This window comes from Lissotriton vulgaris, chromosome 7 (genome assembly GCF_964263255.1).
Source record: "Lissotriton vulgaris chromosome 7, aLisVul1.2, whole genome shotgun sequence".
In the NCBI taxonomy this organism is placed as follows: Eukaryota; Metazoa; Chordata; class Amphibia; order Caudata; family Salamandridae; genus Lissotriton; species Lissotriton vulgaris.
In genome coordinates this window covers 223523723-223540320 of record NC_141695.1, presented here as the reverse complement: position 1 = coordinate 223540320, position 16598 = coordinate 223523723, and the positions used below count along the sequence as shown (strand labels likewise).

At 47.2% G+C, this 16598-nt stretch overlaps 1 protein-coding gene across 1 annotated transcript in view; it reads right to left on the bottom strand.

The window, feature by feature from the left end:
* Positions 1-16598, bottom strand: part of LOC147701257 (IgGFc-binding protein-like) — a 388685-nt gene that overhangs the window by 111997 nt on the left and 260090 nt on the right. Inside the window, exon 20 of the mRNA XM_086930000.1 lies at positions 288-883. Coding sequence (XP_086786126.1) covers positions 288-883 — 596 coding nt within the window. The remainder of the gene's footprint in view (positions 1-287; positions 884-16598) is intronic.

Here is a 16598-nt window from a genome sequence, read left to right as displayed (position 1 = left end):
TTTGTTTGCAGAGAATCAATCATTCCAGTCTGGTATTTCAAGTACTCTTTTACTTCACGTTACAGATCCCTTAGTGACAGTATAGGACCATATTAAGTAAGTGATATGACTGGAAGGAACATTTTCATAAGGAAAAACATATATTAAGAGTGAAAATGTGAGCAAAGGACAAAAAGAGAGAGATAGAGAACAGAGAATGTCATAATGATGGCAATGAGACCTTATAAGGCACTAGCAATCTTTGTATTATTTGCTCAATGATTTGTATATAGCTTTTTATAACTCACCAGGATGACGCCTTTTTTGTTCTGGATCATGGTGAATGTGTGGTTATATATGACCAGAGTTACCATTGATGTGACTGTCACTTGTCTGTTTCCATATTCTTTATGTTTTACATTGACGGCGAATGCTGTGAGACTCTTGTTCCCACCGCTGTATTTGACCAGAGTGTACAGGCATCTTCCTCCGTAGTCATAGCGACGTCCATCAAGTGTGGAATAGTGGGAGTCGCCGAGAACAGCACATGTTCCAAAAGCTACAGGGATGCACTTCTGGATACCGTCTGCCAGAGCGCACTCTTCATTGGGTCCACAGGTGAACGGTATGCAGTCAACAGATCCACCTTCTTTACATGTACACTGCGTGTCACACTTTCCACTGGGGTAAAACACTTCATCTTTTTTGTAGTATTTCTCCCTGTAGTGGCATCCACACTGACTTATATCAACGCACTGATCTCCGCTGAGGACAAAGCCATCATCACAGGAGCAGCCTTCTGTGCAAGTGGAGTCAGATCCTTTGAGGGTGGTGAGTCCGCAACAGGTGATGGGGCATCCAGATGAACATAATTCATAGTGGCTGTTTCCAGGACAAGACTTGGCTACAAATGAAGACATTGTAATGGTTATTGAAAAAAAATAGCATGTGTAAAGCAATGAAAACCAGTTGCTAGTTTAATGCATAAAGTAATAAATGTAACTAGCCAGTGCCTAATTTAATCACAATTTGCACAGCTGTGTGAGAAAGTGGCTCTATATACACTGAACCAGAATAAGGTACAGTGTATATAGAGTCCACAAACCCCAGAGGTATAACAGAGGTTAAAGCCAGGTGTGACCTTACTCTCTAAAGTGGTAGCTTGGTCGAGCTGTAAGGCAGTACCAGAGGACAGTGTAAAGCATTTGTTGTACACACTCAGTCAGCAAAAGGTTTCACACACTCAAAGACTGAACTCCAGGCCAATTGTTTTTATATCAAAGATATAGTTGTTTTATTTTTAGAACTAACAGGTATCAAAATATACTGTTCTCAATATGAGAGGTCTCAGATGAGTACTTTGCCGAAAGGCAATAAAGTTCGTAAACACAATAGGTACAGGGGTTGCAGTAGGCAACACAATTCTACACACAATTTAGCATTGAGCTCAATGGGCTTTTACATCTAAACACAGTTGATTACTTTGTAGATTACTTTGGTAGTTCCAGGACTGGATCCTAATTTCAGTCCTGAGGTCTAAGCTGAAACAGTTTAGTAAAAACGTTTTAGTTATTGCAGTTATGTTTCAGGAATCTAAAGCTATTTTAAAAGTACATACTTAAAAACTTTTCAACATAAATCTTGCAATGTTATCCAATGGGAGAATATTCAGGTTGCAGGTAAAGTACGATCTCGTTACTTTTGTAATCCAGTACTGGGCTCTTAGGTCCAGCACTAGGGTCTCAACTTAAAACAGGTAAGCAATTACGTTTCAGTATTGTGTATGATGTTTAAAGAATATTTCTAGTTTTCAAAAGTAGAGATTCCGAAGAAATTTCATAGAAAAGAAGGCAATGGATTCCTATGGAGAAAATACAGGTTACTAGTAAACCTGGTAAGGATTACTTTTGCGGTTTAGTACTGGGATACGAGGTACAGTACTGGCTTCTGTCCTGATCACAGGTGAGTACTTCGGAATTCGGTTGATTTTATATGAATATTTTAAGTTTTCAAAAGTAGACACTTACAATATTTTCCCAGTCAAACCAGTCAATGTTTTCCAATGGCAGGTAAGTGTGTTACCGGTTTCCAGGTGAGTACTCGGATGTTGAAGTTAAGGTTCTGGGCATAGACTCAGGGGTCCGCCAGGGTCAGGTAGGTACAGTTGGTTCACCCTCAGCGGCGCAGGGACGGCCGGGTGCAGATGTAGTTAGGCCCAATGTTATCCAATGAGGGGCATGGGGCTTCAGGTTGGTGGCTGCTGGCGAGCAGGCCACGCGGCTGTGGGAGCTGGGCTCTGGGTCACTTGCTCAGGGCAAAGGGGGAAGTAGGATAGGACAAACGTGGCACGGCCAGCGGCACTCGGACGGTTGGGTGCAGGGTGCTTTTGAGCCGTCAGGCGCTCAATGTTATTCAATGGGAAAGGTAAAAGATGAACAAAGGCTGCAGGCTCAGGGACAGTGACTCTTCAGGGGTGACCACCACTTCGAGAGGTAAGTTGGGATCTTGGAGCACAGGAAGGTACCCCAAAGGAAGGCGCAGGGCGTTGCAGGGCGCCGGGTGCAGGGGTATCTTTGGGTGTCGGAAAAGCTTACCCTCAGCTGGTCGCATTTGGGGGGACCCCTGGTTCCGAGTCTGCAGGCATCATCTGGTTCATCGAGGAGGGTCTTTGGGCACTGGACTTCGGGTCCCAGTCGCCGGGGGGACATCCTCATGGTCTTGGATCACTTGGGCACGGGCCGGGCTCGGCGGGTGCAGAGTGGGCTTGTCTGGAGCTTCCTGGCTGGCACCAGAGGGGTTGTTGCAGCAGAGCCTCTGCTGATGGGATTCCCAATCTTCAAGAGGGTCAAGGCATGCAGGTCCTCTGGGTGTCCCAAGGTTGCTGTCCACTGGAGTCGCCGAGGTTTAGACAGCAGCAGGTTCCAGGTTCGGCAGGCCGGTAGGGCTGTGGCCAGTCAGTTGTTGTTGTCCTGTTGTTATCAGCTGCACGGCGGGTCTATTTCCTCTTGATCTTCTTTCTTCTTTTCTTTTCGGGATCTGAGGAAGGAAGGTTCAGGGAGCCCCTAAATACTGAATTTAGGGACGTCACAGGTCGGGAAAGCCGTACAAAAGGGGGTGGTGATGGACGGAGCATCTGAACCAATCAAACACTCACACCCAGTCAAAAGATCTGGGTTTAATCCATCACCGTTCTTTAGCCCACTCTGCCACCCCAGTTCAGACATGGCTATATGCAAATCAGTCTGACCCTGTGCCTCATGGGAACAGTCCAGCCCGAACTGCCAAGCCATGTCTTCCCTGGACCGGAAACAAGCTTCCGAGGACCGGTTTCTGGCATTCCAGCCATCTTCAGCCCAGCTTGCTTGAATCCAGTGGCAAAGTGAGCAAGGGACTCACGTCTGAGCATACCCTGCCACACTTATGGCGGCCAAAAGCAGTACAAAAGGGGGTGGTGATGGAAGGAGCATCTGAATCAATCAAACACTCACACCCAGTGAAAAGATCTGGGTTTAATCCATCACCGTTCTTTAGCCCACTCTGCCACCCCAGTTCAGACATGGCTATATGCATATCAGTCTGACCCTGTTCCTCATGGGAACAGTCCAGCCCGAACTGCCAAGCCATGGCTTCCCTGGACTGGAAACAAGCTTCCGAGGACCGGTTTCTGGCATTCCAGCCGTCTTCAGCCCGGCTTGCTTGAATCCAGTGGCAAAGTGAGCAAGGGACTCACGTCTGAGCATACCCTGCCACACTTATGGCGGCCAAAAGTGGTACAAAAGGGGGTGGTGATGGGCGGAGCATCTGAATCAATCAAACACTCACACCCAGTCAAAAGATCTGGGTTTAATCCATCACCGTTCTTTAGCCCACTCTGCCACCCCAGTTCAGACATGGCTACATGCAAATCAGTCTGACCCTGTGCCTCATGGCAACAGTCCAGCCTGAACTGCCAAGCCATGTCTTCCCTGGACCAGAAACAAGCTTCCGAGGACCGGTTATGCAGGGTATGCTCAGAAGTGAGTCCCTTGCTCACTTTGCCACTGGATTCAAGCAAGCCGGGCTGAAGACGGCTGGAATGTCAGAAACCGGTCCTCGGAAGCTTGTTTCCGTTCCAGGGAAGACATGGCTTGGCAGTTCGGGCTGGACTATTCCCATGAGGCACAGGGTCAGACTGATTTGCATATAGCCATGTCTGAACTGGGGTGGCAGAATGGGCTAAAGAACGGTGATGGATTAAACCCAGATCTTTTGACTGGGTGTGAGTGTTTGATTGATTCAGATGCTCCGTCCATTACCACCCCCTTTTGTACCACAGGTAGGGAAAGGGCAGGGACTATTAGGTCCCTGTCCTGGGGTACACACACCCCCTAGCCTGCTCCTCTCCTGTGGGAGGGGGGCAGGAGCCTAGCTGTGATTGGGCAGGGCTCCCCATCTTCAAGATGGCCGGAGCCCGGGGTCGTGCTTCACCTCGTCTCCCCCACCTGAGGGGTGGGGTTGGCACAGACTGGCCCCCCTCTTCCTGACGTAGTTTTTCCCGCCAGTCTTCCCACCAAAGTGGGGGTCAGAGCTGGTGAGGGCTAGTTGCTGGGGACACAGAGGTGGCAGGCTTTTAAAGCTTCCCCCTGCACATCATGGGGGAGGAGACCTAGCACCTCGCCCAGGATGTGCATTGTTACAGGCCCAGGAGAGCAGGGGGCTCTCCACCCAGGGGTCCAGCAACATGTCTGCTGTGTGGCAGCCTAGGCAGCCTCTCAGTCCAGACATGGATTGCGGTTAGGTTTCAGGGGGCATCTCTAAGATGCCCTCTGTGGTGAATTTTTCATTGAATCCCACACTGGCATCAGTGCGGATTTAATGTACTGAGAAGTTTGATACCAAACTTGTCAGTCTTCAGTGTAGCCATTATGGTGCTGTGGAGCTCGTAATGTCGACCTCCCAGCAGCATATACTCCTAATGGCATCACTGCACTTACAGTGCTCAGGAATGGCCCTGGGCTCTGTAGGGGCACAGGGTTCATGCACCTGTGCCCCCACCACTGGCATAGGGTACCCAGCTAGAGGGGTGACTGATGCATGTCAGGGCAGAGGGTGTGTGGGCATGGCACACAGGGATGTCGACTCTTTGTTTAGTTCTGTACTTAGGCACTCAGCCTGCAAAGGTAGTGTGTGTGGGCCAGGGTACAGGGCCCCTAAGGGTGGCACAATAAGTGCTGCAGCCCTTAGGGGTCTTCTCTGGTGACCATGCACTGGTACCTAGGGTACTATTTACTAGGGGCTGAGAGGTGGCCAGAGATGCTAATTGGGTTTTAGTTTCAACACAGTTTTAGGGAAGGTACACAGGCCCTGGGTACCTGGTTGGCAGGATCCCAAGGCACACTCAGTCAAAGCACATCAGCAGTCAGAAAAAAGTGGGGGCATACCAAGGCAAGAAAGATGGCACTTTCTCACAAGCTGTCTGAACAGAAATGTGTTCCCTGTACACAGAATACTAGGAAAACCATCGAACAAATCCCCCCCCCAAAACAGGCTGGTAATGCCCGGAGGCTGATAGACCAAATTCAAGTGTGGACTGATCTTGTTGTCGTATCTTGGTGTAACGATCCCATCAACGTCAAGATAGCATCTGTTCCCCAGCCAAGGAACCATGCACTAAGCTACCAGTACTCACATGCACTGCAAAGTGGGTCAAGGGAGAGAACTGCAACAAAACCGCTAATGAATGGATGCAGTGTGAGGGAGGCCTTGTTGCAAGATCAATGACTGTACGGGGCATACCCTACCCCAACTGGGCCACACCTGTGGGCCTGGAATGGGCTTGCTAGAGGACCAAATCCAGAATGCCAACTCCTACAGAGTGCAACACCCTGCCTGTCCATGCCAGCAAAGTGTCATCAGACTCTGCAGAAGCACGAACAATACAACAAGAAGTAGAGGGAGCAGATTTTAAGAAATTGACACAAAGTCTAGATGTAGGGACCCTGGGGTATATCACTGAGCGCCCTAACCCCCAGGTGTTGAGAGCAGATGGTGACAGAGCCAAGGCCACCTGCTGATGGGGATAGAGACAGTCAGGTATCCATTACATTAAAATCTGCCCTTTTACTAGCCTAGAAATTTAATGATTAAAGCACTCACAGTAATAAGGCTTATCACACTGTTTTGGGCTCACACGTCCCAAAACATATTGCAGGAAATTGGGTTGCTGGTTGAGAGGGAAGTAATCCTATGCAAGCAGCAACCACAATTATTATCAGGGTGAGACACAAGCAAACCTCAAAGTAGTGTGCTCAACCCTCTGGTAACATGCTACAATGCAGTCAGACTTGACTTAGAGGCAATGTTTAAAGTTTTTATACAGCACTTCAGACACCCTTTGAGCAACGTATGTGTTCGCAGGACCACATCTAGGATGACAGAGCACCATCAGGCCTACTTACAAGGGTCCAGGACTGGGGTAGCACTGGGTGGGCACAACTCACATTAGCCAGAGTCCAGGTTCTGGGTTCTAGATGGTTGGAGCATCATTTTTTTTCCCTGACGCTAGCCAACTAGCCCTTGAAGTCACTCTGTGGTTATACTACACTTTTATTATTTGTATTTACACCCAACAAAATATATGGCTGACATGCTGGTAACACCCCATGTGCATGAAAATGATGGAAGGACTAAGGAAGGAGTCAAAATAACCAGATGATCAGTGTCCAGAGACGTAATGGGTCAGCAAATACGCTTGCCTGACCTGAAATATGTGGGGGATGGGCAGCTCATCAAAAGACACAATCCGAATCTACTTAAAACACAGGAGAGGCGACATGGCCCTGTTACAGGAGACACATTGGTCAGGAGACTAGGGTTGGATTAAGAAAGAATAGCAGGTAAATGGAACTGCCTGATAAATCTGTGCCTAGGGGTCCATTGGAACGTCAAAGAACACACAACAGACAGGGAAGGGTGATTTGTCTGCCAGTCTTAGACTGGACGACGAAGCATTGAACATTATTTTAAAAAATATATATCTTTATTATGTTTTGACTGATTTTCTAGTAGCCAACAGTGCACAGCAGGTAAGATCATACATGTGATGATGGATCATTAACTGTACAGAATTTGTGATGAATCATTCTTGCCCCTTTCAGTAATACAGCCGAAAAATTACAACAGAACAAACACATGTGTGCACGAACCCTTTCTTGATACACCCAACCTTGCTTGTACCTGCTTTGAGTTAGAAGTATAATAATAATAATACCGATATTTGTATAGCGCGAACAGCTACCTCGCAAGGAGGTGTCCCGGCGCTGAGTGATCATTTTTCCAGGCAGAATGGGCGGAAAAAAAGGGAGGGAGTGCTTAGTTATTCTGGGAAAAGAGCCAAGTCTTTAGCTGCCTCTTAAAACTGGCTTCCGTTGGAGCCAATTGGATGTTGGCCGGTAAGGCGTTCCAGAGTGTCGCCGTGCAGGCAGAGAAGGACCTGCCTCCAAGTCTGGCTCTCCTGGCGCGGGGGATAGAAAGCTGGTGTCGTGAATTAGAGCGCAAGCATCTCTCCTGATAGTATCGGGGGAGTCTGAGCTTTAAAGAGTAGGGACAGGTCCCCTTTTGAGCTCTAAACGCCAGAGTTAGAGCTTTAAACTTGATTCTGCAGGCTACAGGGAGCCAATGCAGATCGCGCAGGTGCGGAGAGACATGCTGTTTAAAAGGGATGTTTTTTAGCAGTCTCGCAGCCGCATTCTGCACGATCTGCAATCGTTGCACCAGATATTTGGGTAGGCCAAGGTAGAGGCCGTTTGCGTAGTCCAGTCTGGAAGTGACTGTAGCATGGACCACCGTCTTGCGACAGTCTTCAGGCAGAAGGGACAGAAATTTGCGTAGGTTTCTTAGTTTATGGAGACAGCACGCAGAGACCTGCTGTATATGTGAAGAGAAGGAAAGACTCTCATCCCATCTTACTCCCAGATTTTTCGCATTGGTGCTGGGTAGAGGAGGGAGACCCATTTCGGAGGGCCACCACAGGCTTGGGGGGGGCCGAGTATGTTTGCCAAAGAAGACGACCTCCGTCTTACTCGCATTCAGTTTGAGTTTGTTTGCATTCATCCAATTGGCAACATCCCGCAAGCATCCCTTCATATTGCTGAAGGCTGCCTCTGAAACATCCGAGAAGGGAAAAATTAATTGCGTGTCATCGGCGTATGAAATCGCCTTGACGCCCCATTTAGCAATAAGAGAAAAGAGTGGAGCCAGATAAATATTAAAAAGTAATGGACTGAGGGCCGAGCCCTGAGGGACACCACACCAGAGGGGTTTGGGTTTTGAGGAAAGGGGGCCCAAGGCTACTTTCTGGGTACGATCAGTGAGATAAGACTGTAGCCAGCCCAGAGCCTTATCTTCCAGGCCTGTGTTTTTTAGCCTTAACAGTAGCCTCCCATGATCCACAGTATCGAAAGCGGCAGATAGATCCAGGAGCACCAACATAGCCGATGCTCCTGAATCTAAGGACCACCTGATCGACTCAGCCACTTCTATCAGAGCGGTCTCGGTGCTAAAGCCCGCCCTGAAACCTGACTGGGTTTCATGCAGTATACTCGCCTACAGTCTAACCCCTGCAGTCATAGCCCCGCCATTGCAATGTGGCAAGTGTGATCGTCCCTCATCAGTGTTGAACATGATAAGTTTGTACGCTTCTAACACTGGCAAGACAACACACCTAGAATGGGTGAGTGTGCTGCTGGATAGAAACCCAAACCACCCATTCATCATCGGTGGGCTTCGACTCCATCCGGTGCATTGAAGAAGATAGATCACATCTACCGGTCCACCAGGCACCAGTCAGGAAGATAACTGAAGTTCTTACAACCTAGGGTAAAGGATGGTACTTTAAAGGACTCATGGAGAGCCCTCAAACCACTGAAGTAGGAACACCCTTATTACCTCATATTACATACCCTCCAAACATGCATGGAGATGTTCCTCACTACTACTAATTTGAAAAAATTCATCCTTTGGGCTGAATGATTGGCAAGATTATCCTGACCACAATATGTCCAATAGACAAACTGTGTTGCAAAGATACCCACATTGAGATTATACACATCAAAGCACAATGTTCATATATACAATTAAGAAAAAAATTCTATCGGTCATATTTTAGGAATACAAAAGGGGAATTCGCCTGAAATCGAACATAGATTAGTGAAGGACGCTATATGCCTACATTTAGACCTCAATAACTGAACGCATAAACATTACTAATCCTGACTCGCTCCCCAAATTAATGCAACATTTGCATTCCTATAGATAGCTACAAGACAGGTTAGACCCCTATGCCTTATGTGAAAACCTGGCTAGGAGTCACTCTAAGTGTGACAAAACGGGGCATCCACTTGCCAAACTAGTTCAAGACGCATCACCAAACTCAAATATTACCGCAGTGCTCTGTTAACATGGCCAGATAGTGAATTCCATGGCTGGTATTAATTACAGGCTTGTGACATACTATTGTGATGTATATGCAATGCACACATTTCAGAGCAATGCAGAGATTGCTCAGTACATGCATGATGCAGCCTTGGTACGGCTGACTTTGGAACAGTGTGATGCGCTCGACATACCTTTAGAGTTGGGCTAGGTTAAAGCAGCCCTGAGACAATTACATATGGGCAAGACTCCAGACAGGACCCCTAGACTTTTACAAAACATTTAAGGGGATTTGATCCCCCATCTTCTAAACCTTTACTAAGAGGACTTTACAAGAGGTTAGTTACCTCCAATCTCCAGGGTGGAGGTTATAATAGTGCAGCCAAAGACAAGTCGTGATCAGGTGGAGTTGCGCTCCTATCCCTCCCCATCGCTACTCGATCTTGACTACAAGATTTTCGGTGATGCTCTGAGTACTTCCGTCTCTAGTGCGCTGTGATCAGAGTAGATTTGTGCCTGGCCACAGTGCAATACTAGGCAACTGTTCCATATTCTCAGTATTATCACAGAGAACTCGGTCAGAGCAGGGGCAGCCCCCCATAGATATGAAGGAACCTTTTGAGATCCTGAAATTGAACTTTTGTGTCGTCAGACCTAAGATACAAGGGTTTCAGAGAAGCTATCATTTAAACGGGTGCAGCTGGGGGAAAAGACAGGCAGGCCAAGACAGTGGATGTGCTTTGCAAAGTTCAGTGAACCGAGGCCTGCAATAGCTAACATGGTCCTATACTCTGGTGGCTATTAAGCCATGGGGAACAGAGCACGACATCCGGGGCTCTGCCAGTGCTACCATCTGGTGCCAAGGTCAATAATAGCCGTACCTGGAGGACCCAAGTAGGGAGAGTGGTAGTGATCGTGGGTGGGGCCTCAGTATTGTGGCCTGTGCCAGGCTTCAATGGTATGACGGGGGACTGGCTGTTTGGTGTAGGGAGCAGCGTGGTGGTGGAGGGTGGTGACCGAACCTGCATGACGTAGGACAGCAGAGGCACCTGGTAAGGGCCTGCAGGAGTGGCCTGACTATGTGTGGGCCACAGCACAGCAAGTCTCGGTGAATGAGCCACATGGTGCACCATGCAGCAGGAGAGTGCTGATCAGTGGAAGATGACCGTGCTGGCCTGATGCAGAGACGGCTTGCAGCAGTAAACACCTAAGGAGGTTTATGATCTGACAGCAGTGTGGCCCCCACGGGGAGTCCCACACCTCATGCCTTGCCTCCTTCCCACCCCCTTTAGCATGGTGTGAATGAGGATCAGGAGGCTGGGCATCCACTGTATAAAGTGGACACTGGCTGAACTGCCCATAATGAACCATAAGTGGCAGCTGGGGACCTGGGGCTTGAGTAGGCAGTGTCTGTCCCTGGATTCCCCCTCCCTGGCTACTTTTGCCCTGCCAGCAATGATAAATCGGTACAAACCTGGTCCCGGGAAGGCATGGCTTGGCAGTTCGGGCTGGACTGTTCCCATGAGGCACTGGGTCAGACTGATTTGTATATGGCCATGTCTGAACTGGGGTGGTAGAGTGGGCTAAAGAACGGTGATGGATTAAACCCAGATCTGTTGACTGGGTGTGAGTGTTTGATTGGTTCAGATGCTCCGTCCATCACCACCCCCTTTTGTACCGCTTTGTTCGCCATAAGTTAGCAGGGTATACTCAGACGTGAGTCCCTTGCTCACTTTGCAACTGGATTCATGTAAGCCTGGCTGAAGACGGCTGCAATGCCAGAATCCGGTCAGGGAAGGCATGGCTTGGCAGTTCGGGCTGGACTGTTCCCATGAGGCACAGGGTCAGACTGATTTGCATATGGCCATGTCTGAACTGGGGTGGCAGAGTGGGCTAAAGAACGGTAATGGATTAAACCCAGATCTGTTGACTGGATGTGAGTGTTTGATTGGTTCAGATGCTCCGTCCATCTCCACCCCCTTTTGTACGGCAATGATAAATGGCAAGAGATTGGAATAGGCAATAAACCTGGGAATCCCCTGGCCCACAACTTCATTTGTCCACAATCTGAAGTGAAACTGAACTGAGCAAGCAAAGGTGACTCAATGCTGAGGATGGAATAAGCACCCTGGTCGGATAGGTGCCTGGTGCAATGGAAGCCATCCTACACCCCTGTACGCCGTACCCCAGAGCACACAGAAAACACAGGGAAAAAATACAGGTTCATGGCCCGCATATCAGGGCGCAAGGCATAACAAGTGACATTGAATGATTTGGCAATGGCACACATACACAACAGACAGCATGTTGGCAGAGCTCACCATTATGGAAAAAAACAAAACAGCCCCACACCTGACCCAGAGAAAAATAGACCACAATGCCAATCCAACCACAAACTATCCTCAGCAGAAAACATCACTCGCTGTACCTCAGTCGGAATTGGATCCTGTAATACCCACAGACTCTATTTTGAAAACTATCCATGACTCCCGGCAATCGGTAGAGGGGAATATTGGGGAGTTAAGTACCGAATTCTCCTTGCTAAGGCAGGATCTAAGGAACACAGTCGAAGGGTGGCACAGGCAGAGAAAAGACTCTTGAAGACGTAGACTCACAGGATGGCAAACGCCAATATCACTGACCCACAACGTGCAGAAAAGGCACTTGATGTGTGAGCGGAAGACGCAGAAAGACGCCCAAGGTGAAATAACATCAGGATCATAGGCATCACTGTGAACAAGGAGGGCCCATTACTTACAAACTACATCCAAACACGGATAATGTCATGGGGCCTACAGGGGGATGTCTCTCTGTGCTTCTTATTGGAAAGAGCACACTTCTCACAGGCACCTCACCCACCACATGGTGCGCCACCCCAACCAATGATCACCAGAATCCTTAATTTCAACGACAGAGGTGTGACCTTGTGAGCAACTTGTAAGTTCAGCAAAGTTACATGTGAACCCACAGACTTGATGACATTCTCCGACTATACACTGAAAGCACAATAGAGGAAATCCTTTCAGAAGATTAAACAAAAATGCGTGAAATATGGACCTTAAATACATGTCACTTTTTCCGTCACGGCTAAAATGTATTTACAATGACAAATCTTTATTCTTCGATAGCCCGAAGATGCATGGTACTGGCTGGAGGAAAACCAGTTTGTGGACCAGCCCGGTCCACCTCTCCGGGGCCCCAGAAAACATGAGTGCAGCAGGCTTTTGGCAACAACCAACAAATCAGCAATGGAATAGCAGGCGCGGACATAGTTCCCAAGGGACGGGTCGGAACACCCCCATAGAAAGGAGGTCATCCACAGAAGTAGAGCAATGGGTAATAAATCCTCAGGCAAAGTGTGACAGAGAATCCCCTCCCCCAAACAGGGTACCACTGAGAACATTGAAGTAATATTACTCATCATCATGCAGGACATGAAAAATAGGAACGACTCAGGTTGCCATACCAAACTGTCCATAGCAACAACAGATCCTACAGGGGTAGCTAGGTTACGGCTATCTCATCACACCCTGTGCAACACATTCTAAGTTAGAGATGTCCATTATGCTGGAGCGACAGATGTACCATTAATTTGCGTTGTGTTAAGTTCAGAAGCTGCGGAATCGTAATATTTTATAATGCATCTGGCTCATGCGTAACAAAGAAAGAACAAGAATAGGCAGGTCGCCTCTAAATTAGAATTATTCAATTAACAGTGGTACTGTGTGCCTATCATGAAGGAAAGTTTTGGGGCATTTCACTACTCAGTTATAAACAGGTACCTACACTTTGTAATTTATGTTACAAAGTAAGCGTGGGCGAAGTTGCCAGAGTACCACTAGTTGAACAAAAACTCTGTGAAATTTTGCTCCCGTCTCAACCCAATTAACAAAACAGAAACTTCACATACCTTTGTTAAAACAACAAGTAACTACCTTTACTTGCTAAAATGCATGTAGTCATCTCACAAAAGTGAAAATGAAAATATAGCAAGCCGTGAGAGAGTGATGATTTTGGGGTCCTGCCTAACCTAGGGAGAGAACCCAGCAGATGCCTTGAGCACAACGAGCACATCATGCTGAACAATTCAGTGATGTTCCCATCCCCCTGGGACCACTCCAAGCACAGTTATGGGAACAACTATAAACCTAACCAAAGGCCCTGCTAAGTGTTATGGGACGAGATTCTAGAGTGTAGTCAATATTATAGTATCCAGTATTAAAATCATTCCTCAAGCGGCAATGGCTCTCAAGGCTCAGCTGAGAGCTAATACTATAATATTCACTTATAGTATTCCAGGATCTGGAAAACCTGCTCAAAGTTGCCAGCCTACTCTCACACATCTTCATCTCCCAATCCTTTGTGATATAAATTATGCTAGAAAAATGGAAATACATTATGTTAAGAAGAAAAATCCAGAAATGGTTTGAGCTGTTTTTGGTAAAATCCTTCCTTAGGACCAATCACAGAAGGAACAGAACTCATTGAGTTCATTTGTTTGAATGGGAACCATGATATATTAACACTTAACTTGATTGACATGTCACATATTGAATACATTTTAGGATTATCCTAATTTGCAGAACATAATTGCACTATAGACTGGGAAAAAAGAACTGTAACCATGAATTCAAGTTATGGTCAAGTAAGTTGCTTTCTGAATAAGGAAAACATTTAGAAAATACCTCAGGTCACACTTTTAGCAGAATAATCCAGAATATGTGACGGAGACAAGAAAAATCCAATTGAGTACAAAGATCTGGCAGCAGTATTTGGTGAAATAGATACTGAAAAGGTATCTCTACACAAATCATAAAACTGTTAAATTGAATTGGAACCGGGAGCTCATCTGCCCTGCAGTTGAATTTACGCATTACCAGAAAAAGAAAAACAATATCTGAAAGAATATCTAAGTAAGTATCTGGACAATGGATTATTTCGGTCCTCCCAATAACCAGTTTCTTCTCCCCTTATTTTTTGTTGCACAAAAGATAAGTGAACTTAAACCGTGAACTGACTACTGAGCCTTGACTCTAGTACCTATCAAAAACAGATGCCCTGTAACAACAATCTCAATGCTATCTGATCAGGTAAAAAAAAACTAAGATTTACACTAAGCTAAATTGAAGAGGGGCATGTCACTTGATAAGAGTTACAGAAGGAGATGAGTGGAAAATAGCCTTTCAAACTTGCTATAGGCTTTTTGAATGTCAGGTCATGCCTATGGGCTATGCAGCACTCCTGCTGCTTTTCATCTCTTTATGAATTATATTTTGAGGGAATTCCTGGACAGAATTGCTATAGTTTGTATAGGAGTTATTCTCATTGTCTGACAGTTTGGAAGAACACATCCAACATGTGAAATACATTTCAGAGAGACTACGAGAGAATCCCTTAAATGTAAATTTGGGGAAATGGTCTTTCCATCTAGAAAAGTTGGAATTTCTAGGATTTATCCACTCCCCTGAAGGTGCATCTATGGACCCAGTCAAGGTAGAAGCAATCCGAAATTGACCTACTCCCAACTGCCGGGAGTTAGGTCCTCTTCTCTATTGCATTACTTCCGCAGGCAAAGAGGCAGTGAGAATTTTAAAATTACTTTGATTTTCCGTTTGTGTAAATACATTTTAAATTGTACCTGCATCTCTTATTAGAATCTTTGGGCACCCTTTATTCCTCTTTGGGCTAACCGAAGGCCGATTGAGGGCTCTACTCGGTCTCAGACAGCTTCCCCAGGGGTGACGACTTCGGCCGCCATCTTAGGGTGAGAGGCTGGTTAGCGCACTAGTGGTCGGGCGAGTTGCGGCCCGAGCGCTATAAAATGAAGGTGTTTCCCCGTCCGCGCAGCGGGCGGGCGCAGCGGGCGCGCTGGAGGCGCTGTGGTTCCATGGTTCCCAATTGGGTTCGATAGTTCCGAAACCCGATTTATAAAGATCGTCGGAAATGGACGATTTTGGTCTCTACGGACCGCAAATGGCGAGTATAACGTGTCTGAGTGTTTTCGTATGAATCGATATAGGAGAACACTCTGCATTTGAGGATTTAGTCTGAACCCTCGGGTTCCATTTTGTATGTGGCAGCCATCTTGTGTGGTTGCCCTAACATAGGCCCGATGACTGTGGCCGAACGAGTCCTTGACACGTACGCCTTAGCTGACTTCTGGTTGACCTGGCCGAACTGACTCCTTGCCTGGGGCGAATCCCGCTGAGCCAGTGCCTTGTTCACCAGCTGGCCTGATAAAGATCAAAGAGCAGGACGTGCCCGACTTTATGGCACACCGTTCCCACTCCTCTATCTCCTTTCCATCTGTTTCTGCCTTTCCTTTACGACATGATCATCGATCTGGGTTGAAGGTTTTATGATGGGTTTGTCCGGCCTGATCGAACAGGAAACCAAGCATGTGTGCGATCGTTTTGGTGGGCTGGACAACGGAAAGTGGGATCATCTATGATTGTCATCATTCGCTACTTTTTGAAATGCTACTTGTTCATTGGTCAGTTTGTATGCACCAAATGTAAATTGTGATGTTGCCAGGGGCGTAATTTTCGTCATAAAAGACTGAGTTTCGTTCATTGAAGTGTGCAGTCTCTATCGAACTACCTGTGTGTACTTCGTAGACCTCTGTCCCTGGTTGCAACCAATAAACTTTCATCTTTGACGTCATCAAGAAGTATCCCGTGTCTCTGTTTGCCAAGACTGGGGAACCTGGGGTCTTTGGGTGTTGCCCTGACACCGCTGGGTTATTGTAATAGTATCGGTTCAGAAAAACCCAGTACCTCAGCTCGCCAGAGGCAAGCCCGTCTGGGCCCGTCCGGGCCAGACCTGGCTTATGGCCAGATACCATGCCGGTGGACAGTCAATATTTGACTGGTTATTCTAGGGAATATCTTATGGAGCCCCGAGATAAGGGTGATTCACTGTGTTGCCAGTTTGAAAATTTTGATCCACTATATAGGACATGTATGCGGTGTGCTAATTCTATCTCTGCCAGAGACATCGGTAGGCAGGTCTTTAGCAACCTCTGCATGGCGCTTTTGAACTGCAGGTCCCTTCCGAAACATGCCATTGAGATCAACCTTAGAAGGGGGTCTCGATGTGCTGTTTCTAACTGAAACATGGCTCTCATCTACCTCTGAGTTTGATATTGTTGCTGCCCTCCTGGATGGATTCCTCATGCAGTGCTTACACAGACAACAAGGGAAAGGAGG